The 26164-nt window shown below is 36.5% G+C and overlaps 1 protein-coding gene across 7 annotated transcripts in view; it reads right to left on the minus strand.

The window, feature by feature from the left end:
• NOL4 (nucleolar protein 4) overlaps positions 1-26164 on the minus strand; it is a 188126-nt gene that overhangs the window by 35181 nt on the left and 126781 nt on the right. For 6 of the 7 annotated variants that reach the window (XM_030266146.4, XM_012572082.5, XM_072924606.1 and 3 more), the window contains 2 exons: positions 13291-13470; positions 12375-12566 (listed from right to left, as the gene is read on the minus strand). In XM_030266146.4, coding sequence (XP_030122006.3) covers positions 12375-12566; positions 13291-13470 — 372 coding nt within the window. The remainder of the gene's footprint in view (positions 1-12374; positions 12567-13290; positions 13471-26164) is intronic. The other variant, XM_012572084.5, reaches the window with a different exon arrangement.

Below are 26164 nucleotides of genomic sequence, written 5' to 3' on the forward strand. Positions count from 1 at the left end.
TATACCAACAAAACAGGGAAATGGAACTTGCAAAGATGAAAAATGAAACTAGTTAGATGTTAAAGCTGCAGCTGATCCAAAGATCCACGAGAAGCCCTTTCCCCCCACAGCTCTATTGTCCAGTGTGTTTAGTCTGGCTCATTAAGCTGTACTTTGAACAGACAGTGGCATATTCTCTGCGTTCCAGCAGCACCCTGGCCGTCTGATTCTTGTTAAGAAAACTGAAAGGCTTTTTATCCTGTGCAGCATGTGACAGAGATGAGTAGTGTTTTTTATAGTCATAAAAAAAAACATGAAAAAAACCCAAAAAACAAAACCAAACAAAACAAAAAAACCCAAGTGATAGGGTTGAAACATCACTCAAAACCTAACAGATTGTCAGAACATTTCAGAGCAGCCTCAATCTGTAGTATATGAATATTTGCATTCCTTGATGCAACATGACTGATGTGATTAGAACGACTTAAAAAAAAAATAAATCTGTTTTTCTTTCAATAATACCAGCCTTCCAATACTTCAGATATTTTGTTGTTCAACTAGATATGGTTCATTTTTCTGATTCAAAACCTGTCATTACTAATTTCATAGCATTTACACATTTAAGGTTAAAGGTGCAGTGAATCCCCCCCCAAAAAAAGAGAATGATAGAATCTTTTTAGCATTATGGTTGATTATGAACTCCAGTATGATCTTGCCTACCATTTCATTAGGAAGAATATTTACACAGCTTTTTTTTTTCCCTGATTACATACAAAACAATATTCCTAAAAGATGAAGCTCATAATAATCTTCTTCATTAATATACAAAGACATACCAGAATTACCAAGAAAATAAACAAAGTGGGGATAATAACAAAAATATTGGTACACATATAAGCCCATTACAGACACTGCAATTTACTGAGCCCAGTTCTGATTTTCCACAAATTTTCAAATCTTCAGTGAACTCACATTTACTATGTAAATTTTTACCTACTGAGGCTATGGCCATGCATGAGGGAGTTTGGGTGTGGTTTTTTGCTTGTTGGGTTTTTTTTGTTGGTTGGTTGGTTGGTTTTTGGTTTTTGGGGATTTTTGTTTTGTTGGTTTGGTTTGGTTTGGTTTGGTTTTGTTTCAGAAGAGTTTTACTTTCTTACTCCCAAAAACATGGATATGAACCTGATGTGAAATGTCAATTAATGTTGGATGAAAATTTTGAAGTTATTTCCATTCAGTTCCTAGACAGCAGCCTTAAAACAGGTTAATTGTATAGGCTCAACTGATTTTATGGTTTTCATAATATTTCAGAAAATGAGGAACCAGCCATTATCAGTATTAGATTTTTACCTCTAAAAATTAAAGTCCATTTATTGACTTTGGATATGCTCCGCAGAATGCCAATTTTTACTGTGACACTCTACTATCTCTAAAGGATATGACCAAATTCTTTCTAGGATGAGAAGATGAACTAGCTTTCAGAAATAGACAGGGATTTATGGGTCTTCCTCACTAGTGCAATAGGCTTATTTCTCCCCACTTACATGAGAACAAGCTCTCTGGCATGGGCACAGCAGCACTGCAAGAAAGGCAAACCAGAGGCTGCAATACTGCAATAAATTATACTTGGACTGATTTGAAAGAACAAAGCATTGAACTTGTTTCCAGTTTGAAAATAATTCAATCTAAGGGATGAGGGACACTGATGTAACCCCCGGTTCCCTGACAGAAATTAACATTACATGCAGCATAAACAGATGCCCTACTCAGAGCTTCAGAGAAAAAGTATTTACAGAAGGGTTTCATTGAAAAAGCATTATATTTAATAAACTGCCTCCCTGGAATGGTGATGTTACTCTGAATTTGTTACTGAATCCCACTAGATCCCTCTCTATATTTGCTGTACCACTGTACATGACACTGGTTTATGTATCTTCAAGATGCACTGACTCTGTTGGCTGCATGGAAGTCTCACTGTGGTCCTGTAACAGTGATCACACAATGGTATTTATGAAAAATGGTGAGCAAACACCTGAATAATTCCTCCAGCCCAAGTCTTTAGCTAAACCTGTAACTATACCTACACATCAGTGGATTTTTAGAAGGTGATATGTGAGCCAAAAAACCTAATTGTTCTGACCAAAAAGTAAATTGAACACCAGTTCTCCCAGTTTATTTATTTATGGGAGAGAATAAGTTTATTGAAGTGTTACTATAAAAATCAAGCCGTTATCTTTGAAAAGGAGTAGAGTGGTCATGTGCTCACTATTGAAATATCAAACTCAAGTTAACACCTGCAAAAAAGAGGAAATCTCTGGGTACTGGAGTATCTTCCTCCTGAAATATGTGTTAACCCATAATTTCTCTCAATCATCACTGCAGCTGGCTGTTGATATGTTCATGTCAAGAACTACCTACAGTGAACCTTAGGGAAAATGTGATGAATACATGGCCCAGTCACCTGGGGAGTAAAGTACTGTAACAAAGCACAGGAGAAAAATCATCTGCTCAGGGTTCAGGCTCCATCAACAGAACTCTAGTATGGCATTAACTGAGAAGATGAACACAGTCCTCTGTCACTAGGAGCAGAGCTGTTAAAAAGGAGATTTTTCTCCTTTGCAAAATTCCATATCTGTAAAGTCTCAGAAAGATCAATTTTGAAAAGCCTCACCTAAGAGGAAAAATTACTTTGAAATAACCACTTCAAAAAAATGTTTTAAAAATAACTAAATTAATATCTCCATCTTCTAAGCTCAGCTTAACTCAGCTTCCTTTTCCTCTCTACTTCTGATTATTCATGATCTCTCTCATAACTACAGCTGTAAAACCAATTCTGTAAGAAGCTCAAACATCGCTGTTGGGTTCTGAACATCCCTCAATTCCCAAGCCGAGGGTGAGATTCAAAGGCCTTGGAAAACACAAAAAGGTGGTATCATTCAATGGTGGAAGGAAGGAAGCCTGCAGATCTCAGGCAAAGGGAAATTTTGCAGGTTCCCAGGCTGCCCTCTGCAGAGCTGAGAGCTGAGCGCTGGTTCCTACATGTTTGGAACTACAGCAGGAAATGTGGGAGCCAAGCAGAACTTTGTCCAAGGCTGCCCTCACAATCCATGAATGCACAACCTGCCCACTGAACTAGCAGACAACCAGTTTTCATTTCATGTCAAAATAGAAAACCCTTGAAAAAATAACATTTCTTAAGGGAAAAAAAAAAATAGGCATTACCAAAAAATTCCCAACCAGCTTTAGCTGGTTTGGAATGTGCTTAGTGTTGTTTGAGGCATAACCTTCACAGCCCCAGTCTGGTATTTCTCTCACTTCACAGTGATGCAAAGCAGGAAATAACTATACTGGAACTACCCGTGTGTAAAACAAAAGAAAATAAGAAATCCCATAAATTAATCTACCAGAAGTAGCAAATCACAAGGCAGGATAACATTTTTGACATTTTGAGGCAAAGACAGATAGAAAAGGTATGTGAAAATTTTATAGTAACTCTCAGGTGAAGAGATGAATAAAACTTAGAAGGAATATGGTGAACAGTGTAATACAGACCTTCTGAGAAGACTGTACATCCATCACACAAAAGCAGTATAAAGAATTGCTTTGTATTTACTTGGAAATATGACACTGCTTGTGACTGCACTAAAGCAGGAGTCACATTTTGAACACACATCCGTTTTGGGCTTTTTACATCTTCTCAGCTGACACTCAACTAACATCCAGCCTCTAACACCATGTAGGTGAAGAGCATTCTGATAAATGATGTAAGGAAAACCTGCTAGATTGCATGTGCACACAGGTACCTTTGTTTATAACAATTTCTGAGGTGACTGAGATTTAGGAAGTGGTTGGAATTCCCTCAGTAACCCATGGGAGATGACCAACCACCTTCAGTCCTCGCGTATTTGAAACTATTGTGAGACCACCACAGAGCCTGTAGATGACAACAGGGACAACAAAGCAACATGCACACTTAAACACCTTATTGGATATGCACTTTTGCATGCTTTTATGAGAAATAATTTTTTTGTTCAAATTGATTTGAACTTTTTATACACTCATCCATTTTTCTCTTTCTGAAGAGTTTATAAATCATTGACAGATATGCTTTTGCAAGTTGCCTAATGGAAAATCAAATTAATCAATACTTCTTTCTAGTCTAATAAGTGTGATTTTGCCTTAAAGTATGTAAAACCTAATGAAGACCCTTTCATGACTTTGATGCTCCTTAGGTCTGGATATCAACACTCAAAGCATCTTACAACAAGCCTTTCTGGAGTTACAGAGTAGTCCTGCAAGATTGCTGATTTTAAGTATTTGAAATCAGAAATCTTTGACCCAGTTCATCTAGAAATTAGCTCTCTTGGTATAATCTCTGACTCTTTAAGAAAGGAGAGACTAGCATGTTCAATATACTGTAAAATATGCATTTTCACTATAAAAACTGTATGCAGCATCATGAAATCTGCTGTTTAAAGTGTGATATTATTGCACCAAATACCTTTTCTGGCATAGTCACACAATTCCTGTATTTCTACACAAAATATAAAAAGAACTTGTATATTTTAATTTCTTATGTCAATTTTTGGCATAAATTTACCAATTATTGATATACTAGATAACTGATTGTATCTCAGTCTAAGCCACTAGGAGCAGTATATTCACTAAAAATAATTTTGCAATTTACTGTGCATGCTGTCCACCTGTGGTTAGAGATCATTGTCTCTTGTTAGAGATCATGTCACCTTGGCATATTTTTGAGATCCAGTATAAAGAAAAGCCAAAGCTGTCATACAAAAGTTTGGTCTACATACTTTCACATGTTACATCAGTCTGGCTCAGTTCTGAAAAAATACAGCTATCTGTTTAATCAGATAATGGGCACACATGTACACCTGCTGAAATGCCAAACACCATAAGCTGACATATGCATAAATACTACCTTCTAGTTTAGGCAAATTAACAATGAAAATTACATCTTTCAGTATGGAAACACATAACCATGCAAGCTATTTTGTTCATAGACACAATATAATAATATCACCTCTAATATAAATCACAGAATCACAGAATCATTTAGGTTAGAAAAGACCTGTAAGATCATTGAGTCCAACCATTAAAAGAACATTCCCAATTCTACCATGTCCCCAGGTGCTGCATTCACACTTCTTTTAAACACCTCAAGGGACAGCAACTCCATCACTTCCCTGGACAGACTATTTCAATACTTCACCTTCAAATGAAAGAATTTTTCCTAGTAGCCAATCTAAATCTTCCCTGGTACAAGTTGAGGCCCTTTCCACTACTTCTATTGCTTGCTACTTAGGAGATTAATATAAATGTGAGAATGAGAAAATGTTTTAACTATTACTCAAACTTGAAAAAAAAAATGGTTAAAAATTTTCCAAAGTGATTTGGCATCCAAAACTGAAGATGAATGTCAGTGCCTCACTGACAGTAACTGAATTTTTCCAAAGGTACCACTAAGCACTTCTTTGCATATTGGGCTCCCAAAAATTAGATACTCCCTAGTGCTCTCCTGAATGTCAGGTTTTTCCTCAGGAATTGCAAGACCAATTAACTTCCAAAATTAAATACTGCAAATATGACACAACTCTTTCATAAGAAATTATTACTATCGAACACTGTGTCCTAAAATGCCCAACATATTCGTAACAGTGCAATATCTAAATAGCATTTTTTCATAGAAAACATGCAAAATAGATTACAAGACAGGGAAGACATGATCTTCAAATAAGAGGTTTTAATCAGAACAATGCAGTGAAATGTATAACAGAACTGTCCTGCACAGCACAATAGCAAAGGACTCAGAAACCCTTCTACAGAGTATTTTTAAATTTCAAGACCAAATGTAGTACAGTACTGCACTATATTAGATGTATTTTTATACTTGTCACAAACTGGAAGAAGGTAGATTTAGATTAGATATTAGGAAGAAATTCCTTACTGTGAGGGTGATGAGGCACTGGATTGGATTGCTTATAAAATCTGTGGTTGCTCCATTCCTGGAACTGTTCAAGGCCATGTTGGGTGAGGCTTTGAGCAACCTCCTCTAATGACCAGGTGGCCCTGCCCCTGGAAGAGGGGTTGGAACTCGATGAATGGTAAAGTCACTTCCAACCCAAAACATTTTGTAATTCTATGATTTGTTAGTACAGAATAGTGGAATATGAACAACTGGACTGGCATTTTAATGCCTGTAGCCCTGCATTTCAGTTGGGTTCGATATATTTTGCTTTGGTGTCACTGTTTTCTGATAAATACCCAATTGTCACACCTACTAGAGGATTCAATGAAATAACTAGAAATGTTTTCTTCAATGGCAGTAGAGGCTTTTTGAAACATCTAGTGATGTTCAAATCACTTTTTAAAGTTTTCATCTTTGAAATTTATTGAATTGAAACACTGCACCTTGATTATGATGGCACCTAAATAAATCCAAGTATATCTTAACATTCCTGTCTAAAAGTTTAGCAGATGACTCTTTCCAATCAACCACCATGCTGCTGTTGCTGCTGCTATGCCCACATCTGGCTCTGCCTATGTGAGCAATTTCAGCAGGGCTAGTGGAAATTTTAAATTACTTATGTGAACAGCAGCAAGAATATCCATCTGACTTTATTTACATAAAAATGAAGTATTTTGTAAAAAGTAGTCAGCCAGGCTTCTTTTTTGTTTCATTGTTGACTCTTGAGACAGCTGGGATGAACCTCTCCAGGCTGGTTCATCCAAGTGCTTCACTGACTGCTGAAGAAGCCAAAGTCACCTAATTTCTCTAGCAAACCTAGGCACAAATATCTCTATCCAAGATTTATCTAGTATTTTGTAGTGACAGAGAACTCCAGGAATCATCCTGCTGACCAAACTCCTTCAGAGTCAGGTGAGGATTGGAGGATTGTACTGAACACTGATAGCATTTTACTAGCAAACCTCCAGAGGACTTGGGAAAACTAAGTAAGATTTAACATTATTTACTGTTTCCCTAAAATAATAAACTAAATTGGATTCCTATCCTTAAACCATTGGCATAGGCCAGTTAATCAACTAACATTGCAGCAAGAGCTCTCAATCTAAGTCAGAATCACAGTATCAAAAACCACTGAAATATTTACTATTTTTTTTTCTGATTTCAAACTTACAGGTTAACAGAGTGAACATTGTTTTAACCTATTCTTTGAGGTTTTTTTTCAATAAAAAGGGGAATTTTTTTTCTACATCAGAGCTTATTGCTATTTCAGAGGGGATTACTTTTATTCTAAAGTCAACAAAAAATTGTAAGAAATGTCAAAATTGCATTCCTATATTTTCTTCTTCCACAGGATGTAGAAGACTAAGTCCTGTCAGGTTGGTAGGTATTTTTAATTTTTAGTTTTAATTAATTTTCCAAATACTGTACCTTTTTTAAAGCTAACTTTTTCACATTTTGGAAGGGTAAATGAAAGAAGTGTTACTTCTTCCACTGCTCACTTTTCCAAAATTGCCTAAACTTTGAAAAGTCATTAAAAAGCAAAAGTTATTTGAGGAAGATTTAGGAGGAAGTTCTTAAAAATCACATGAGTATTTACTTAACTGTTCTGTGGTGAAAAAAAAGTACATCATGTCTAAGAGACTTTGAAAAACTGATCCTATAATATTTTTTTGAGACTATATGAGATCTAATAGTAAAAGTCAAATTTTATCAGAGAATAGTTTTGGCCTATTTCAACCAAGTTGCCCATCAGACTTATATAAGTTAACCACTACCAAAAAAGGGTGAGATGCTTAGAAAGGGAAGTTCCCAACTGACAGAATTTGGGGTATAATACAAAGCAACAACTCTATTAGTGTTTGTAGATCTTCATGTAACTGTTCTTGTGATAATTTTCTTCATGCTTCCCAGCTTGTTAATCAATTAGATATGCATCCCTGAATCCACAGTTCCTCATTTTCCTGAAAATACTTATGACCTTTCCAGACATAAAAGCCTGGAGGATTGAAAACCCAAGTGACTGCAAGGGCAGCTGGACTTTTCAGCACTAAATTCAGTAAATATTGAATGATTTCTCTTTCTAAGATGTAAAAGCAGAACCTAAACACCTACTCCAAGTAATCTTAATGAGGCAGATTTCAGAAAACATCCCCCTTCTGGAAACCAGTCTCCATCGATGTTGCTCAATCTCAGTACAAACACGTGACAAGCCACTAGACACACTGAAAACACCTTGATTAACATGAGCACAGTAGCAAATTGCTAAAACACCTCCCTCAGCCAACTGACACAACCAAGTGACAGCAGCAGTGGAAGATACAAAGCTTAGCTATTTGTTCTTGAGGCTGGAGATAGGACAGAAGGAGTTGGGATGAAACACTGGGACCTGAATCAGGAACTGTCTTTGGGCACAGTGTGACTCTTCTCCCACACATACAAACTTGTCTTTGAACAATGAAAAGCATTTATGACCAGCCTTTTCTCTCCAACACAGAATACTTTTCTCTTTGATACTATAGTTTTCTATTACAGTAGTATTTAGAAGGAGGGTTTCCTTTTTCTTAAAAATAAAGAAAGGATCTCAGTGAACAAGAAAATCTTGCTCTTGCATTGGGATGCTCACAGAAAAAATGGCACATCTGTGAAAAAGATACTGTAAGATGCAACTTCAAATTGAATGCAGTGAGACTGATCATAGGAGATCGTGAATATGGGAGGAAGCAGGGAGTAGTAAGAAAATGTAACTATTAAGACAATTGAGCCTCATTTGATTATTTCTAGACATAAAGATTTTCTGGACTATAACTAAATAAATGCATACCACATCTCTCCAGCGTCTATCTACTAATCCTTTTTAATTGGCAGTTCTTTTTCACACAGGCTGGGACAAGTCTAAACAAAGGATTTGAAAAACAGTGAAACAGGCCATCAGACTATCACAGGGAGAAAATTCCTCTTGCACACCCTGTAGAGGTCACAAAACACCCAACATATATACAGGAATTCTTGCTGATATCAGTCTTTGAAAATTAGGATTTTTTTTTTCTTTGTTTTTGGGCTAATGAAGAGAAAAAGAAATAATTTCTTTAAGAATATCAAAAACGTTTAAGTTCTCAAAGCAATACAGCACAGTGCAGGCAGAATCACAACATCAAAATCCCATCCAAAAGCCAGTGATTTCGGTATTTGACAGACTTCCCTCCCAGTGAAAGATTCTGAGGAAGATCATAGAATTTAGTAAGAGAACATTCTCAACAGTCCATTAGCAAGAGACAATGGGAGGAGAAAAACAATCTTGCGATTCAAGAGAAAAACTGAGTGCCTTATTGAGGTATATACTTGTGTCAAAATGAAAACTGCACACCTACAAGCTGCACAGTCAAATGAGCAGAGCATTTCCAGCATAGAAAAGGAGTTTCTCAAAGGCATATTTGTAACAAGAAGCTAGGCAAGCTGCCTCGGAGTCCACAGACAGCTATCTGTCACAAGGAGAAGCAGAATAACTATAAGTAATCTCTTAAACATAATAATACTAAGAATCATGTTAATTAACATTATGAACACTCAAGAGACTGAGCCTTTTTTATTGCCTGAAGGCTAGAACTGGCCTGTTATGCAGCAAGAACTGTCATTGGGATTACAGGCAGCAAATAACTGACAGAATCAGGCTCCAGGCTTGCTTTTTCATCTTTTTCATGCAGTTTTACACTAATTTAACATTATGTTTACATTTTCGCTTCACTTTACAGTATGATGCTGTAGATAACTGCACAGTTACACACACACAGTCTGAATTGTCATATGCCATAAAAGAGAATATTCTCTTTTTCTCATGCAACTAGATGGTCAAAATGTAGCATTTTTGAACCTGAACAAAATAAAAAAACTGTATTTAAGATGTGCATAGGAAAAGACATCTGTGGAGGTTATTGTCTGGCATCCTATTTGATATACCAGTGGTACTGGTACCACTGCTGAGCAGATCATTATTCTGGTCTTCTATATTTAATGGTAGCCCCTTATTCAAAACAACACCATCGTGTCCCTTCATTATTGTTTTGAACAAATGTTATTATCCAGAAAAGGTGTTTCTTCTTCAGTACCAAAATGGTATGGATATCCTTACCATTAAAACAATCAAGTAGTCAAATGCCTTGAAAAAGGCATTTTAAAAAATGCCTATAATCAAGAGATGATGATACAGTAACTTAGAAATCAAAAAAATAATTTAAAAACCCAAAGGGATACATATTAAATTTCAGAATTATTCAAGACATATGCATAAAATGCTACTTATTCCCTTAGGAAGTTGATGAGAGCTCATCCAGAGACTTTGGATAGTCTTCGGTTTGTATTCCTACCTGCAAACAGGGACACAGGACACATATCCCTTCAGGCCCAAGAGGGCTGCAGTCTTTGGCATGAGGTCCAGTGCTTTGTCACTTCCATTCATGGGCAAAAAGTCAATGTCTTAGATGGTGATTTGTTTGTTTAAAAGGAAATAAAGCCCATCATAAAATGTCATGAAACATTATAAAATCGGGAAATATTTCTGAACTATAAAGATTACCTATTTGGATCATATTCCTGATAATCTCTGTTCCTTTTCCCCTTCCAGGAAAAAATTTGAGCCTGCAACCTTTATTCATATGAAAGTAACATTTGCAAATGTGCACTGAAGTCAAGCCAACCCAGCTCTTATGGATCAGACTGTACCTCCTTGTTCATATTGCAAAACAGTCACACAATTCTTTCAGACTACAAAAATGACCAGTTTACATAACTGCTCATCAGCATGAAAAAATTATAGTAATAAGGCCATAAACTGGAACAGTGAGTAGACTTGATAGCATTGGCTAATTTTGTATTTTCAATTGAAAGTACAGCAAAATAAAATACTTTGCTTCATGAAACCTGAGCTTGATGTTGATGAATTGTTGTCAGCAAGTAGATGCAATTTAATGCTACTTAGTATATTGTAGGAAATATTTGTTTTTTATTTGTCCTCTTTTGTTGGTTTTTTGGGTTTTTTTGTTTGTTCATTTGTTTGTTTTGTTTTGTTAGGGCTCAACAATCTGCCATGTACACTGCCAGTCAATCTTTGGCACTTCTGGCTGTACAGATGTCCTTTATTCTACCTGTCTTTCTTCATTTGAGCTTCCATTGTTCAGAAACAGTGTTAGCCAAATATTTCAAATAATAAAACCTTGCTATTGATTACAATCATAAACATACAGAAAAATTTAGTTTCTGTCTTGCCTTTGGGTGTTAAATAGTGGTCTTACCCTACAAATAAGCCTCATATTTTGTTCTTTAAACTGTCAGCTACTATCTTAAACAACAAATGGTACTCATAAATATTCTGCAAAAACTGCAGGAAAGAGAAAGACAGAGAGAAAGAGAAAAACAGTAAAATGCAATCATCTCCAATAATTTCTAGAGTAATCAATGGGTTTGCAGATGATTCATTAAAAAAAATGGTATGTTTAATTACTAAATGATATCTACTTGTAACAATGAGGTGTTTTTGTTGTCATCTTAAAGCCAGAGAGGTAGCTAAGACATTAAATACAACGCGTGTAGTTATCTAGTTTCTTCTGACTTTCCTCCATTTTGGAAACATAAATGTTTTCTAGAGATAATGATGCTGCCAATTAGTGAGAAGACTTTATTTACCCATTTTCGTGCTACTGAGTAATATTAAAATAACAATGTCTGAAAGCACTGCCAGTTGTATACCATGATAATTTTCATGAGTTTTGGTTCTATTACAACTACTAAACTGTTGGGATGCTTAAATTTTAAGTTTGACCAAACATGTTTGGTTTAGAACCATTAAACATGTTTTGCACACCTATATATCAACTGAAAGATTTCAAAGGAGTAACTTTCACTGATAAGTAATTGGCTAAGGTGTACAAGAAAATACCGAAAGTCAATGCCATTGCCACTATGATGTTACTACACTGGGCATTTTCTTGAGGGTCAATTTTACAGAGCTCACTGAAATCCAGCTGCCAGAGGCATTTTAGAGAAAAATCTGTCTTACAGCAAGACTTTTCTGGGCAAAAATCTGTAACTGTAACTTAAAGTAAGAAATAAGTCACTATATAGTCCATAGTTCAGTCTCCCTGCTTATGCCTTGCTTTGTTCTTCTTTTCCTACAGGTCCCTGTTAGTTCATTTTGTGAACTCTACTGTCTTGTAGCACTTTTAAATCAAGGGGAATAAATTCAGGAAGAATGAAGGAGGGAAAAAGAAATCTCTGACCTGGTATTACCAAAAAAAAACTAAAAAAAAAAAACAACCAAACAAAAAATAAAGACACTAAGATGAAAACAAAATAGTGCCATGGATTTACATATGGGGTTTTGATGGAAACTAGGGCTGGGTTTTAAGTCAAAACTCACCATCTCAAAACCACTTCTTTTCATCCGCCTGCAGGACTTGAGGTAAGTACGTATGCGTTTTCTGGCACGCTCTTGATACTCAGGGAATTGTCGCCTGCATGAGTCAATGATAGCCTGGATCTTTTCTTTGGGCTGCTTAGAGATTGGGACCATTCGGTCCAAGTTTTCATCTACAAACAGCCTGACAAACATCTGTTGGCAAGAGGGAGACAGAGGAGATGGGTTTGGAGGGCAGCTCTCTTCTCTTCCTAGCTTCCTGGCTTGATTACTAATAGGAAGACATTTTTTTTTCCTATCCACTGAAGAGCTTTGTAAAGGGAAGCCAGAAATATAAAGCAAACAGTTCTTTAAAGGGTTATTTGGGGTGGGGGTGGGTTGGGTTTAAAAAAATAGACAAGAAAAGAAAAGTCTATAGGATACAGAACTTGTGAGATAAACCAGAACAGACCGTGAAAATAGGCACTACTTAAGTTTCATTGTTAACAATAAGCTGTGATTGCTAATCATTTTATTGAACTGACTCACATATTTTTCTTTGTTTGAACAATTGCTTGTGTTTCCATGCATAATTTTATACATTGAGAAAGCAATAGAGAAGGGTCTCCTGACAAAACTAGCTACAGCCTCTTTCCATTCAATGGGTGAACATGCACATCCACACGGCCAAACACATGATCACACATGCACACATACAGAACAAAGCTTTGTTTTCCTCACTGGTAAAGATGGCACTCTGCCTCAAAATTCTAAATGAAACACAGCAAATCTGTCATGTGTTGGCAAGAGTTTAATGTGCATTAAAATAATAATTGAAATAAATCCTGCAAATTAATGTGCCTTTAATATTGTCAAACTTACCCAAAAACAACAATGCAAAAGGAAGAGAAGTAAACAAGGTGAGTGCAAGAGGGCTTACGTTAAAAGCTTTCAGTCGCTCTGCTTCTACCCCATCTGATTCATTAACCTTCTCAGGATCTTCTTGCTCATCATGGTCATCCTCATCCTCATCTCCTCGATTCAGAGACAGATCTTCAGCACCTCTGCCTACACTCTCATTCTTGCCAGAGTCATAGCTTGAATAGCTATGTGCAGGGGACTGAAAAAAAAAAAAAAAGACTATGCTTGTAAAAATTGTCAGCAAAAATAAGGTTGTACTTATCAAAAATATTCAGTAAATATTTCAAGAATTCCATGAATTCTTTTTATACTTTGTTCAACATAAAGTGTTCCTAATCTTTCCAAGAGCAAACAATGCACAATTATATTAATTTCAGTGCTTTAAAAAAATGTGACCAACTGCAAATTCAGTAAATCTATTAAAAAATCAATTACGCTTGATGATTACAGTCAACAAGAAATCTTTGCCATACAGCCTTGTGTAAGTACTACCTACAGAAGTTTCTTATAAACAGTAACATTTTTGTATTAATCAAGATGTAAATAACCGATAGCTGATTTGAACAAAACTCTAAAGAATTAAAATTTAAACATTTCAAGGCAAAGAGAATTCAAGTAGGAAACACTGGTATTCATCCAATGAATATTAAATATTATCAAGAAATGCAAACATTTATTCAAAATAAGGACATGATTATGTTCTAGTTTCACTTGCAAAGCCCCAGAATGAATTAGAGATGTGTTCTTCTACATGATGCTCTCTGAGAATCATGTAGTAAAACCATTTCCTCTTTGAAAATCAGCATTCAGAACTTCCCCCTGAGCAAAAATTCATTTTGTTGGATAAAACAGATGACCATCTCAATAAAGTGCATCTGCTTGTCAGACCAAAAAGTTTCCAATTGCCAGAAGTTAATACCGTGAATTTTCCCTTGCAATATCAAGTCCTCAGCTGACTGTTCCCACTGCATACACTTCAAACTGCAGACCATAAAAAGGCATCAGTAACAGAAAGCCTTCAACAACATAAAACTTAAAGATCAAAGCTTTTCCCCAGCCACACAAAAGTATCAGAGAGTATCTCCACCAGAGTCATCAGATTCACATTTAGGTCGATCAGAGCAAAATTTTACTTCTATATCTTAATGCTGTAATATTTCACTATTTTCCTCTCTTGCTTCAAAGCATTCTGTAGTCTGAATCAGGTGCTACATGACGAATTTCACACACACACACTTTTTTTAGATGCCTCCTCCCTTAATGTCACCAAAAGTCAGAAGCATAATTCTTCAAATAAAAATACATTTCAAATGGCATGCCTTGAACCACATTCTGAGCTTCATAAAATTGTCTTTATTTCAGGGTATTTTGCCAGCCACAGAATGAATCTGGACAGTGAGGTAGAAGGGAAAGACAAACAAAACCATTATTTATAAGGTACATTTTTTCCCTTATATTCTTACTTTAGTTTCTTTTTCTCCCTTTTTCTGTTTTCATTTCCATCTGTGGTCCTCTGTACACCACCAGTTTTAGAGTCATTTGCCTTGCCTTAACAGCACTCATATTCCAAGCCTTCCTTTTTTATATACCCTCCCAGACTATATTCTCACAGTGCCAATCCCCTGGAGTTCCAGTTTTTAATCCCTAATGCTCCTAATATCAGAACTTGCAGTCTCTCTCATCCCCTTCCCTGAGTCTCTTCACTCTCTAGATTACTCTTTGTTCCCTAGACCCTTATAGCAGATGTAGGAAGAGTGAGAAAACAAGAAAACAAACCAGAAGAGCTGACCTCGGGATACAAACAGCTTCAACGAGTAGCAAGCTCAGCACCACCCCTTCTGGGGCAAGAAATTAGCCAGGGTTCAAGATAGCAGATGCAGGATGGCATGGGAAGATAAGGGTTGCAAGAGCATCAAAAACAAAACTCCAATTCTTGATACATCGATAGCTTGTCTTGTGAAGATGCTATCTACATTGCTGCCCAGTCACAAGAGTTCAGGTTCCATTCTAAAGGAGGTGATGGCTGTGTTTTATCAGAGTGTCTAACATATGTCAGCAAAAGTGCTTAGCCTGGCCAATGGCTTCCAGAAGGCCAACAGCTGCAGCCTGGTAGACTGTAACAAATGAAAGAGTGATTTCCCTTAAACCTAAAGAGAGTCTCAGAAGACATTTTTTTAATAAGAAAGTTACAATCAATTAATTGTTATTTTTGCACAGTGCTATGCAGTAGAAGATCTGACCTATGCTGCAAGACTTGTTCTTCTGTAGTTCTTTGTTTCACCCGTCACTACAGCTATATAGCATGCAGAAGGCTTTGAGATAATCAAAAAGCCATTTCATGTGCAAGGCACCACATAAAGCATAGAAGCTGCTGCCCTAAAGAAACCTACTGACTGAAATCCTTGTTGTGCAGATACTTAATCTCACATGTGTCATTTCATCAGATTAAATCCAATTAGACTACTCATGTGCACAAAGTTAAACAGATGCAAAACTGATTTCAGTTTGTACATATGTTTTGGCTGGATGCCAAGATCATAAATTATGCACCAGCATTGAGATTTCCTTTCGTGAAGGAAACAAATTCAGGTCAAAATGGCTTAAGTATATCTCTCAAAAATGCAACAGTCAGGGTGTTTGTTTGGTTTTTGGTTCTGTTTTGTTTTGTTTGTTTTTTAACGAAAGCATTGCATAGAGAGTCCTGTCCAAGATCTTCTCTAAAGTTTTTATTTAAACAACAACTTTAGCATCTTAAATGAACTGTGGGGAATAACAATCTGAGAAAGTTGCATGGTAGGAATCCATATTTCTTCACTGTGAATTTGAAGACTGTGTAGAGTACCAGGAAAAAGATGTTTTTCTCCTAGCTGTTTCATTAGCCAACTGAGGAAGAAAAAAGCTCACTTTGAGTTTGCAAAAGTTCAGCTAAGAACAAAATTTTTACCTTTCTGTATTTCTACACAGATGAATATTGATTCAGAGAAGGAAGAGACATCTCTCACTTGTGTTGACCCTGCAGTTGTGCAAAAGCCAAGAAGGATTTCCTTTTGCTACTCTATTAAGCAGCCACAGTGCTAAACATGTGATGGAAGGGCAGAGGAGAACTCGTAGTTCGGACATGATACCCAGTTTTAGGTCTTGCACTGTCCTTTCAAAAGGCTGCTCCCAACTTTGACAGACATGAACATGCTCACTCAGATTCCTGCACAGACTTTGACACATACATTTTATGGTCCTGCAGTAAACTATACTGAAGAAGTGAACCTGGTTAAAATGTTTTGGTTTTGCTTGTTTGTTTGTGGATTTGATTTTTCCTAATATTTTCCAGTCTGCTTAAGACAAGAATCAATTCTTGGTTTCAGTTCACCACCTGAAAGCAAAAACCTTTGTGCTGACAGGAAAGTATAAGCATGGAGGAAAGCATACACATCTGTTGATAGCAATGAAAGATTAAATCTTGGTGGAGTGGAAGCATTAGTAGATGTAAGATGTTTCACAGATGAATGTTTTGTGCTTAAAAACTGAGAGTTGGAGAAAAAAGTGACAGCAATGAGAAGCTATTCTGTGAGAATAAATGAAGTCAAGACTAAGGACAAGATTATTTCCTTGCCCAAACATTTAGATGATTATCAAGCAGTCTTAAAAATACTGAGATGCTGATATTTCTATTTGGACCACTTTATCCTTGCCCTTTCTTGAAGGTTCTGAATTCATTATTTTAATCTCTTCCTTAATAAATAATAAGCAATAATAAGTACTAGGCAGGACTGCTTTATCAAAATGAAAGTAAAGGTTCATGCCTAATTACCTGTTTTAGGGAAGTTGTGACATGAAATACCAACCTCTTTCTAAAACATTACAAGTCAGCAACAACATTCACCTGAAGTCAAATCATACAACAGGAGACCTGGGAGGATGTCACAGTATCATCTACTTTATCTTGCTGCCCCAGAACAAGGTCAGATGGTCAATCCTGACCACAGTTTTCTAGTTTTTGTCTTAAGACCTCCAGTGAGAGAGATGCCATGCAAAACCCAGATAAACTGCACCAGTGTTTCACCATCTTCAGAACTATTAAAACCTTATTAAGGCCAACCTCTGGCTTTCATAAACCCACTAAGCCTATTTCTCTTTCATGTATCTACCACGGATTGCAATGGAGGAAAGGTGTGGTTTGGGGAGAAGAGTGCATTCTCTTCCTTCTTTATGAGACTTTTCCCAGCACCTGAGGACTGTTATCATGTCCCCTCCCCTCAATCTTCTCTTCCCAATAAATTAATTTATGCTGTGAAACCCATGTTTTCCTGATTTCTAATCATTCTTACTTGTCTCCTCTGGATGTTTTCCATGTGATTTGAAACCTTCTCAAAGAGTAATTCCCAAAACTCCAAAATGTATTCCATTTTCTGCCTTTCTATGAAAAATATATTTCTTTCTTTTTTGCTCAATTTCTAGCATGCTTACAGCAGAAAAACCTTATCCGTTTATTTGTAGAAGAATACCCCAAAGATGCAAAAGACAGCAGTGCAGAAACCTCACAGTTGCCAACAGAAATCATGCTGTTATTTTGTGAGGACTAAAGCAGAAGTAATCCGTAACATTTAAAAATATGAAGTCTACCATAGTGCTTCAGTGCCTGCTGGGATTCGACAGTGGTGTATGGCCACTGGACAGGCTTTGGAGGATGACACCACATGAACTCACTGCAGGAAGCTTGTCCCAGCAGAGACTCTTGGCTACCCCAGTGAGTGTACAAAGATGGCACTTAATTACCCAACCAGAAATTACTTGGTGATAGAAAGCTAATTACTGACGGTGACTATTGGTAATGACCAAAAACTTGAAAAATTATGTCTGTGTGACTTTTTTATAGAAGCTATTCCTATGACACAGAAAGGGATTAGAACATTCTGATGACAATGGATTTGATTGCTTTTTTCCAAAATTATCAGTTAAATGAGAACTTTATATTTTTTTCACACTTACATTTTTAACTGATTCTATATATGACAAAGTTTTTGAAAAAATTCATAAAAACCAGCTTTTGGAAAACTGGTACAAATGAGAAGCATGCCTTTTATTTGGCATATAAAAAAAATTTAAAGTTAAGCCTGAAAGAATAAGGGAAAATTCATGTCCTATAACTTTCTCTTAAAAATATATTTGAAATTATTATGCATTGTTAGAGTTCCACTTCATTCCTGTGCAAACTGTGAGTTCTCCATACAGCAGGGAACTTCTCTACAGGAGGTGTTTGGCTTTGGTTTTATTTTTCTCATTAAATCTATAATAGTTGTAACATAAATAAGACATTAGAAAACATACAATATTTTTGGCATATGCATGTTCTTTTGTTATTGAAATACTTGAAACCATTAAAAATATATTCCTATTTTTTTCTCCTCAATTCAAATAGAAGGCAGGAGGCATAACTGAATGCTCAGGTTCAGTTATTATCCTAAGGAATTCACTATCAGGTTTTATAGCTAGAAGTCAATCTCTCTATTATTTTGCATTAATAAGCCATTTTCTTTCCACAATCTCTCTTAAATCCTATGCTTTTCTATATTCCAGACTTTACTGTTATTATCCTTTTTCATGGCCCCTTTAAACCTTCATATCACCAGATGTGTGGAACTTTAATGTCCATCTCTTCTTTTCTCATTACGGGGAAGACTCTAAATTCCTATATACAATTCCAGCATCTCACCATTTATTTCAAGATCCAATTAACCTCCTTTTTATAAACTCCTCACATATTTGTTCATCTTACCCATATCTTTGCAACTGACTATGACCAGTTTGCTCCCCTTGTTACGCAATAATTGGCCTTTCCAGCTCCTTTATAAAATTTCACCCTTGATAATGGGAAGGCATCATTGTGTGCAATTCTGCTATTTGGAGCATGAGGACAACAGCATTTTTATGGGAAGAATGGAGAGCTGAAAGCTACAGTTTCATAGGCTTTACTCTAAAAAAGTGTTATCTAACATGTGAGGTGTAAAGGACTTTTTTACACAAAACTCATATTACACTTAAAAGATCTTTCTTTGCTCTGTGTTAACAATGTGACTTCAAGAAACAAACTGTTCAGTGATTTACAACAGCAACTAAGAAATAAAAAGATTTTACTCCCAAATTATCCTTGGTATGATCTTCTCTCCAGAGTCATTGTTTTTACAGTAGTCCCTGAGAGAACATTGACTGTCTCTAAGACTATCTTCTTGTTCTTTCTCAGTAATTTTCCAATCTATGGCATATTATGTTTCCTTATAATATTCCTTTCAACAGAAGCACATTTATTAGCCATAAGAAAACTATAAATTACCCAGACACTTTCATTCCAGTGGGTTTATCTGGATAAATAGAAGTTTGGATAATTGAAAGATAAAAAATAATTGAAAGACCACCTGAAACACATATCTTCCTGTGCTATTTTCTCCTTTGAGCTAAAATACATTCTGTCCTAGGTCTCTCCCCACTGGTATTGACCAACACTAAAGTACATCACTTTACCCTAATAGAAATAACCTCAAAAACTAAATAGAGAGTAAAAACAGAGGCAACTGAGAATTCTCACTCAAGTAGAAGAATAAAGTGTATTTATAGGCTATAGTTTAAAGAGCTTCTTTCTAATTTTTCCACAACTGATCTCTTATTACCTGATTGGGTATCTTCAGGAAAGCTCCTGCTCCTTCCTCAGCAATTCTAGAGGAGGAGACTTCTTGGGGGAATCAGAATAAGTACCTCCAAATCGCCCTAGTGCACTATTGAGAATACCTGAGCAGAGCTGATTTAACAGAGCAGGAGATTCGCCTACTTCTTAGCTACTAAATAGCTTTTATTTCACAAAGTTATTTTATTAATGAACTTCTAGAATTCCTCTAACTGATGTAGCCTTTTTTAACCAAATACTAAAAGAATGTAGTTATATAACCATCAATAACTAATCATATTGCAAAATGTGGCTGCTGTGTCTTTGGAAAAAATACAATGTCTTTTGTGGGAGCTAAAATGTCAAACCAAAATGGTGACAGACTCAAATAAAAGATTAATTTTTTTTTTGGCAACATACACTGCTGTTTTGAAGCTCTAAAAGGATCTGACAAAGTTTCTGAGAATTTGAGAAACATAGGTTACAACATAGGAAAGCTCCATCACAAATTTCTGGATTTCTGCAAACTGTGTGTCAACAGAGTATTTAAATGTTTTCTATAGTACACCCAAAATCAAACCAGAAGATCTGAATTCATTTATACTCTTTTAAGGTCTTGCATTGCAAAATAAGAAAAAGAAAAAAAAAAAACCAGCAACCTTACTTTATTATCAAAGTCAGGAACACTTCACCTGTGAGTTTCCAAGGACAATAATAGCATACTTTGCAGGTAGTATCATAGCTCAGGAAGTCAAGAGCCTGAGAGAGCCCCAGATAGTTCTTGATCTTTTGGCAAAATCCATCAACCTAAAACTTCTACTGGAAAACTATCATTTCCAAGTTTTGGTGAAATTTTGGCTTTGGCCAAAATTCTTCACAGTTTCCATCCAGATTTCACAGTTTTTCCCTTTGTCAGGGTTTGGGGGAGGTTTATTTTAATTTTTAAATGAAATAGCAGCACTTGATATGAGAATTAATCAACATTTTTCTTATGGAATATATTTCAGTGACTACTATGGTTCACATTACAGGCAGTTAAGGAGCATTTCTGACCAGCAATTTTTTTATTGTTAGACAACTGGCTGGTAAGAGTTGCAAAATATTTTGTAAAAACACCAGACTATTAATGTCTTCTCATTCTGTTTAAATTGAGAACGAAACGTCTAATGCAGGCAACACATTCAGGAAGTAATTAAAATGGAGAACATTTATAAGACCTGAATATCACAATGACAATTACAGTGTAGGTCCCAAGACTCTCGCTCCCCTCTTTGCAGCCTGTCCTTATCTAACTGACAGAGGTTTAAGATATAAACATGTCAACGAGGATAAAACAGGCAAGCTTTAACTCCAGCAAGGAAACAGCAGAATCCCTGACAAAACCCAGCCTATCCATTAAAGATCCCACTTACAGACCAACAGTGCTCCTCCACTGTTTGAAAATATCTCAAACTGCTGCCAGCTTTCAAATCAGAAGTAGTTACTGAATACTGCAATTGCCTCTGAAATCTGACTTAGGTAAGAAGCTAATATCAGCAAAGACCAGAAGTAAGATACAGTAGTGATATAATCTCTTGAGCAGTAGCTTAAATGTGCTAAGCTTACTCTTTTATATCTATGATTTTATTTTTTATGGGTGTCTGTATGTAAGGAAATAATGTTGTCATAAATAGAGAAGAGCAGGGTTTCTTGTCAATGCAGCATCACTGGATGCTCTGTTTTAATCTTGAGCATACTGCTGCTAGAAAACCTAAGAAAAATCCCTTTCCTCACTTTAACAGTGAGGAATAACACCGGGGAATACAGATCACATGCAATTCACTGGTTTAGTCATAGGCTGCTTGGCTACAATTAACATCTACAATTAACTAGAAAACTGCCATAATATTTTCTTTCTTTCTGTGCTATTCTTTCTATTCATGCCCTTTGGTTCAGTTTCAGGCATTTTTTTCCATACTCCTTTCTCTTAAATATTTTAATTCTTCATCTTTGAACTCATTATGCCTTTAGTTCTTTTTTGTGTCAATCTTTTCTTGATTTCTTGTCTTGAATCTGATATTATTCCTTTCATTTCTTCCTCCCTAAGTTTCTCTCTGCTTCCTCTTACTATAAGTTTAAGCTGTGACATCAAAAGAGTTCAATAACCTGTTTTCTTCTTCAGTCCCAAAAGGACATAGACCTATTGGGGCGAGTCCAGAAGAGGGACACCAAGTTGATCACAGGGATGGAGCACATCTCATATGGGGAAAGACTGAGGAAATTGGATTTTTTTCAGCCTGGAAAAGAGAAGGTTTTGGGGTGACTCGCTTGAGTCCTTCCTGTACCTGAAGGGAGCCTACAGGAAAGATTGAGAAAGACTATTTACAAGGGCAGGTAGTGACAGGACAAGGGGGAATGGTTTCAAACTGAAAGAAATTAGGTTTAGATTAGGTATTAGGAAAAAATTCTGTGAGGCTGGTGAGGCACTGGAAAATGTTTCCCAGAGAAGTTGTGGATACTCCATCCCTGTAATTGTTCAAGGCCAGCAACGATGCAGTTCTGACTGTCAAGGGAATGGTGCTCATGTCCACAGCAGGGGGGCTGAAAGTAGATGACCTTCAAGGTTCCTTCCACACCAAATCATTCCATGATTCTAAAAAATATAAGGCTATTTCCTCAAGTCCCAAAGCAAGAATCTAAACTTGGAAACTATGTGTTTATTTATAAACAATACCCCTTGAATCTATGATTACAGGTGAAGTGTTGCTAAGAGAAGTATGACCACAGAGAATGTAGACTTTGTACCTGTCCTTTTAATTCACTGTCTTTTTCTTCCTCACTGTCCTTACTATGGCAGTTTTCTACTCCTTTAAAGCAACAAAAAGATGCCAGAGAGTAAACACATTCATAAATGAAAGAGTTTGAGTTATATCAGGAATCCAGAAGAAAAGACTGATTTTTGGTTTTTGACACTCACCTTGTTTCCCTGTCCCTATTGTATCCTAGACAAGCTAGAGATGGAAAGTACACAAGAGGCTTCCAGGTTGTACAAAGTTTCAAAAGACACTTCCAGAGATCAACAGCAGAGGCAGATGCAGAAATAAACATACAACATCACTGCAGGGTTTGTGTGCCATAAGAATAGCAGACAACGAGAGGAGCACTTGTTTTTACTAGGTAAAGAGAAAGAATGCAACGAAGACAAAGGGTGCCCTGTCCCATCCTTGTCAAGAGTCGGCAAAAGAGTGCTGTTTGACATCCAGGAACTCAGCAACTCTCTATAATGTCTGCCCAAGGCCATGCAGCAGCTGGACTTATTAAACACATAGTTACATGCTGAGCTGTGCACCTGTATTGTCCAATACAGAAGGACATGCAGCATTTTCTATCCTAACTCGTATGAGAAGGAAGAAACACAGTGCACAAAAAAGCTGGAAATAACGAGTACTAGAAGTGATGATTGTGATGAGAGAGGAAAATGGTTTAACAACGGACCATTCTTGGTGTGCTCTTTCTGAATTCATCCTAAGTTCTTCCCTGTGCTGATTTTCTCTTCCTAGTTCATTCCTACACAATGGCATTTCATAATTTCTCACACCTTTCTCCTTCCCAGTCTGAGTATGGCATAAGTGCAAATAATTGGGAAGAAGATTAAAATCAATTGATGGAAGCAGTGGAGAAGGGAACTCCAACTCATCTGTCTCCATCATTTAGGAGAATTTTAGGCTCTCCCTCCTACAGTTTGTATTGCTCAGTCATGACAGTCCTATGCCAGAATAGGTGAGAGGAGACAGTCCTGTCACTCTTTCTCTTCTGACCAATAATTGATATTTTCAGAAGCACAGCTTAAAGGAAAAACCAACAAAAAAAGACAGTAACATACTGAGAGACAGACTCAGGAAAAAAAAAGCAAACCAATTGATTAATGACAGGAATGTAACGCAAAAGAATCTGCACAGAACTAAATAGCCATTTACAACTGATCATGGTACTAAGATGACACATTAAAGACTGATTTTTCTAGAGGAAAGCTAGGAACACAACAGGGCCACAACAAAATTTTTTTGCATATGCAAGAGAGGAGCATATTGCCTAAGGAGAACTATAGGGTACCATTTGAGAATGCTTGTTCTTGCTTTTCCTTTTGGCCTTTTACTTCTATCTGCTTATAGCAGCAATCTTTAGCAAGCTTTAAAAAATTCACTGGAGGTAAATCAGCTGGATTGTCCCAGTAAGTGGCCCTGAGAAACAGAGGTTAATGGCCCTAATTATTGCTTAAGGATCTGGAAGGAAGATTTAAAACTTGAGACCAATCAAGAAGGGACAGATGGAGACAGGGCTCCTGAATCAGGGGGGAGGCCTGTTCTTAGTATACAATAGTCTGAGTAAGAGGGGAGCAGCTGAGATGTCTGTAGCTGAAGCTAATGGAGTAGATTTCTGATTAGTTCCCTACTTATCTACCACAAATAAATCTTAAAGAAATGAATCTCATAAATCAAGTAAATCTTGTAAGAAATGCATCTAATTTGACCCTCCCTGTTTGGGAAGGATAAATAAAACATTTGTCATAAGAGTAAGCTAGATGTGTTGCTTGAGGTTATCACAGGACAGCAATCATGAGAATGTTGCAGGAGAATTCCTTATAAAAGCAGTTTCTACATAATAATTCTCCAGTTCAATGTACCCTTAGGACTGATACAAAAAGACCAGGAAGAAACAGAAACAACAAAAGAATCTTTCCATTCTAAATCTATGCTGACTGTGCTTATGTTAAAGACACAGTCTGGGAGTTGGGGATGGAGGACAAAATTATGAAAAGCATTAAACTTGACTCACAGAGGAGAGCTGCTCAACAATTGCTGCTCAAACTACTCAGGCAGCCAATTCTAGCAAACAACACAGTTGTGTTGAAGAGCAAATGCTCTTCCCAAGAAGATAGGTCACAGTAACCCCCTAAATCCCTACCAATATCATCAAATATCTCTGTTGGTGGTAGCTTTCATAGTACCATCCTGAAGAAACCAGAAACTGTCCTTGTAAGACACGATTTTACATGCCCAAGATGGTGTAGGACTTTCCAGCTTGTACAAACATTAGTATATATTTGGTACAAAAGTGAACTGTTTTGGTTGGTCTGCTCATAAATGAGCCCTGAGATTTTATATGCTGCTTGTGAGAAGGGAATCATACAGTTTCCTCCAGGATAGCATGGCATACTGTAAGCTCCCAGAACAACTGCTGTTTAGAAAGGAAATTGCACTTACAAACTTGATTCCATGCCCCAGTACTCTCTGTGATTTATTGTAGTGGAATAAACTTTGTTTACTGCAAAATGGTTCTGGCACTTGGTACTTGAAGCTCAGTTAGAGGGAACCATACAGCCATCAAGCACCACTGAAATTTCCAAGATGGTCAAACAGAGTAGGTCTGTAAAGGCTCAAACTCATTTACAATAAGCAATATTTACCTTCTGTTAGGAAAGATATTTTGAGTTGTGAATACTGGGATCACTTAGTTACGTGCATTCATTTTAGCTAACTGAATCACCATGTTGCAATGGAGAATTTCCCTATCAGAGAATAAAGTTCAGTATAAAATCCTATTTGGCAAAACTCTTCGCCAAAGACCACATTCAATCCACCTTCTTGTAGAGGAAGAATTCTGTAAGAATAACCCGCTAGAATTATGCCAGAAAAAATTAAATAAATTAAAGCATAACAGTGCATTTTCTCATAGTGATATAACTCAACTCAATACCTGACTATGGAGAACTAAACAGCTATAAAAACTGCTTTGCATCATTCTCCAACCCAAATTATTAAATCTTCCACATCCTGCCACTAAATTCTGGGAAAAATTATTTGGGCATTTTGTGTCAGCTTAAAAGATGAAGAGAACTATCTGAAAACTTTAAATCTGGATCCGAGCTAGACTAAATTTTATTGTTGTTGTCCCTTTCTGTTTTCTTATTTTGTGTGGCTACTATTGTATCCTTAGCTTCCATAGATGAAATTTAAAGAACAAAGAGGAAACCAAAATAGAATACATTTTTAAAAATTAAAGGAACTCATCTATATATCTGTTTTTAGAAAGTGGCCCCCCTCTTGTGATGCAACTGCCTACACTGTATGCCCATGAGTCTTTCACAGAGCCCCACCTGAGCTCAAGACATGCAGTGCTGTGATCTACAGGCTGAGATCCTTTTAGAATAAAGAATGTAAGTCTCACAGGTTGCATTTTACTAAACTTAAATACAAGA

Source organism: Taeniopygia guttata, chromosome 2 (assembly GCF_048771995.1).
Source record: "Taeniopygia guttata chromosome 2, bTaeGut7.mat, whole genome shotgun sequence".
NCBI classification, from domain to species: domain Eukaryota; kingdom Metazoa; phylum Chordata; class Aves; order Passeriformes; family Estrildidae; genus Taeniopygia; species Taeniopygia guttata.